Here is a 4,265-nt window from a genome sequence, read left to right on the forward strand (position 1 = left end):
TTCTATCTAAATCCATATCCCAGCTTATGCCCACTAATTCTGTTGATCAGCAAGTCTTGCAACTGAGTCTCCTTCTTCAGGCTTTTGGAAGGATTACTTTAATTTACTTTGAGATTTTCCACACTCACGCTGACACGGTCGAACAGTTTTGTAAACAAAAGGTTAAGCGAATTAGGCTTTATTAATACACTCACTGTTTACCTAAAAGTTTTATAAATCTTGGGAAGCTTAAAAGTTTGAAACAAAAATGTTAGAGTTTCATTCTTTCACTTGATGGACCTGTTGCTGTTTGTAGCCCTGATTTTATTTAAAGACAAATTAATGTAACGTATAGTGTGTTCAGAGTTAATCATTTCAGTCTGTCTCATGACCCAATTAGAAAGCTGATATAGGCATTTTATACCTATATTGGATATTCCAGTACACATCAGTGGATGTGCTTGTTGATTAATGAGCACCCTGCAGCATGAACAGTAGACCCCCCCCCCCATGCAGGGGTGACAGCAACAGCAGTGAACTGAGGAGACTTCGGACACATGGTCAATTAAATTAAAAGAAAAAACAGCATCAGTGACAGGCAAGGTGGAGGAAGAGAAGAGGAAGAGGATGGGGGAGGGAGTGGAGGACAGACACTGGCGCCCTGCCAACGTTGACGAAAGCTGCTTAGCCCACCCAGTTGCCATGGATACAGTGAGGAGCAGCACACAGCATGCATGTGTGCGCGCTTGCGTGAGATAGAAAGAGAGAGAGAGAGAGAGAGAAAGAGGCATGGGAGGGCGGGAGGCAGAGAAAACCAGCAGGCAGGCGTCAAAGCAAGTCAGAGTGGGAGTGAAGGAGCAGCAGACAGCAGGGTGGAGGGAGACAGAGAGAAAGAGGGAGAGTGCATGTGTGGCCAGAGAGGGAGAGGATAGAAAGGCAACCAGAGAACACCAGGAAAACAACACTGCAGGAGCAGATAATGGAGGTGCAGTCGGAGTGTGTGGAGCCTCCTGTGGCTCCTCAGTGTGACCCCCAGCCAACGGGGAAAATCAACAAAGCTGCCTTCAAACTCTTTGGAAAGCGACGCACAGGCTCAGGAATGGCCAGCTTCTTTTCCTTCAGGAACAAAGGAGCTACAAACACGGGAAACAACGGGAATGCTGACAATGGGAATTCTTTGAATGGAAACACCTCGGCAGCATCGGTGGAGCTAGTGCGGAGCAAAACACACGATGGGCTAACAAGCAATGATGCTGATGGACAGAGAGGGGAGGGGCTTGCTAGCATGGAGGCAGGACCAGTGAGGTCCCTCAGCAAATCGCTGAGTTTTTTTTCTCTTCTCCGACGTGGGAGTTTTAGGTCGAGTGAAAATGGGGGAGCCGGGATTGTGAGGAGAGGAAGGGGCCTGAAAGGATTCTTTAGCAGCATGAGATGGAGACGTAAAGAAAAATCAAACGAGGGGGAGGGAGAAGAGGTGGAAGGTAAGAAAGAGAAGGATGCTGCTGACTCTGACAAGGTAAAAGATATTACTCTCACCCTTGAACCACCTCCACATCATCACCAAGAGGACTGTGAAAATGCAGAAGCACAACCTAACCTTCAAGCAACAGACACTCCCACGACTAGCGTTGCCATGACACCCACTCACTGTGTTGCCATGCCAGGACCATCTGGTGAGCCAGACTCCCCTTTTCCTTACACACCCACCGACTCACCGCTGCGCCCTCCAATCCAAAAAGGCAAAGCTTCAATTTCCAGCCTCACCCCTTCCCTCGCTACACCCCCTTTGGATCGCTGCAGCACGGGCGACCCACCTTCAGAGCCTTCGGTAGACCGCCTGTGCTCTCTGCTCTTCACTGATGTCACATCTCTTAAGAGCTTTGATTCACTGACAGGATGTGGAGATATTATTGCTGATGCAGATGAGGAAGGGCCTGTGGGTAATGGAGGTAGTGGTACCAGTAGTAGCAGCAGTGGGGGTGGAGGGGCGAGTGTGGGAACAAGTATTGGGAAAACTGTTGGAATCTCAAGTGCCACATCTCGTGGCTCTCCATCGAAACCACCTTTACCTTCCCAGATTACCCAGTCCATGTTCTCTGTTTCTCAAAGCTCAGCATCTGCCTCACTCCCTGCTCGGACCAGAGTGCCTCCTCCACCCCAGCAGCACCCTGCTGGTAGTGGTGTGGTTGCCTACATGGGTGGAGGGGAAGAAATGGCAAGTCCAGAGGGAGTGGACGATGCAGACATGCAGGGGCTCTGGCACATGTTGCCATCTACAGGAGACAACTCCCCTGCATTGCCTCGATTGCATCAACCTTCATCAGCTACACCCACTTCCACCTATCCTCCTCGTACCAACCCAGTAGGCAGCCACCTTCCCTCATCTACCAGAAGTGCAGACAGAAAGGCACCCCAAGTGAAAGCACTGGGACTTAGCAAGATACCAGTAGTTGGTGGATCAGGAAGTCGAGCAGCTAAACCTCCCCTTCCTCACGCACATGGCCGTCATCCTACATCACCTGGAGAAAAAGAGCCGCTTAGTGACGAAGGCTACTGGGACACACCTTCTGCAACTCCAACAGCAACGCCTGATGAGACTGGCTTGCAGCGTAACCAGAAAGTCACCCTACCACGCGACAGCTGCTCTGGGGACCACTTGTACGACCTCTACAATGACCCTGAGGAGGAAGGAGAGGATCATGTTGGAGATGAAGATCTAAACAGTACTCCCTCTCCATCCACTGAATACAAAATGAGCCCCACATCCCAAACAAGCCCCCCTTCCTCCTCCTCTTCATCTTCCTTCCGATCAATGAAAGGCAGCGCCAGCCTTCCTCGAGAATCCAAGATCCCAGTAAGCACCAAACCAGCCTCTCCTCCCCACTCTGTAAGCCAGTCAGCTCTGTCATCTGTTCTGGAGGCAGAATCTCCTCCACCAAAGACTCAAGCAGCCGCACCAGTTCGCACCAGAATCCCTGTATCCAAGGTACCCGTTCGTCGCTCCGGAAACAAACCTGGTAACACAACCAGAGGAGCTGCACACAAGAAGTAACATGTCAAATGGTTGATTCTCTTCTGCTACTGGACTTGAGTGTACATTACTACAGAGCTGCTTATGCAGCGCCAAAAGCTTTTCCAGACCAAGAAAAATGTTGAGCTGTCGAGGTAACAGCCTACAAATTCCTCTCAAACCAGAAAAAACTCTCATTCCTTCGATTTTTTTTTTTCTCTTTCGGCTTATAAACAGGCTGAAATAGAAAAGGTGGTTTTGTTCACTCAAGAAAGTCACAAGGACACTCCAAAAAGCAGGGTTAATATTTCACAGACCTAATTTGCACTTTGGAGTTTGCCTACTGACAATCCACAGACTTGTTTAGGATACATCCTTCACCTTGCTGTTTCTTGGAAATGTTTCTGACCTGCTGGAATTGACGCCTCTTTTATTGAGAAACTCTAAAAAGCAGAGCACCTTCTACTGTTGTTGTCTTTTATTTTTCTTCCTGTGGCGTTCTACATGGTATTACTCAGTTTGCTCATATGGACCTAATCTGATCAAAGTCTATAATTATTATTATTTCTAACTTAATTTTTATTTTATCATCTTGTCTAATCCGTAACAAATTACCTCCTAATCTTGTGATATTAGAGCCAAAGTTTAAAAAGAAGACACACACTTGATTTTCTGTTCTTTTCTTTTTTTCTCTCTCAATAATCTCAGCAATGTCTGCAATCTTTAATGAGGAACCTTTTTTATTTAGCCATTGTATAAGTTTTTTTTTTTGTTTTTGACAATGATGTTTTTCTGACCTCACACTGGTTACAAAACTGTATGTGTAAAGCTGATCCTGTTTTATGACTCACTCACTTTGCAGCTGCACAGCTGCCTTGCAAAAGATGCCACAGAACCCATTTTTCTTTTGGAGGTGACCTCCTCTTTGTTGACTGATGAGTATATTTTTGTTGCTGTCGAAAGACTCACTACTGCTTTTTTTGGATCTCATTTACATTGTTGCATTTTTGAGAAAAAATTCCTCGGATACCAATCTCTGGGATTATACGTTTGTTTAATTTCTAACAGAAACCTGCAAAACTATTGCAATACTCCACTTGGAGGAATCCTTTGCACTGATGCACCATTGCTCGCTAACACAAACTCACCACCTGCACATTCAAGATCAGACATGCGCACACAAACTCTCTGCATGCAAAGCCACACACCTGAGGCATAAAAGTCAGGGAATGTCATCTAAAGCTAAAGGATTCTTCTCTTCTGAACACTGTTAAAC

At 46.7% G+C, this 4,265-nt stretch overlaps 1 protein-coding gene across 1 annotated transcript; it reads left to right on the forward strand.

Annotated features, from left to right (window-relative positions):
• Positions 1–903: 903 nt before the first annotated feature.
• amer2 (APC membrane recruitment protein 2) lies at positions 904–3,031 on the forward strand (the record flags this gene model as incomplete). The annotated part of the gene is made up of 1 exon (XM_079259447.1): positions 904–3,031. The coding sequence occupies exon 1, from the start codon at positions 959–961 to the stop codon at positions 3,029–3,031; it is 2,073 nt and encodes a 690-aa protein (XP_079115573.1). The 5' UTR covers positions 904–958.
• Positions 3,032–4,265: the final 1,234 nt, after the last annotated feature.

The sequence above is a fragment of the Telmatherina bonti genome (genome assembly GCF_933228915.1).
Source record: "Telmatherina bonti genome assembly, chromosome: 20".
Lineage (NCBI taxonomy): Eukaryota > Metazoa > Chordata > Actinopteri > Atheriniformes > Telmatherinidae > Telmatherina > Telmatherina bonti.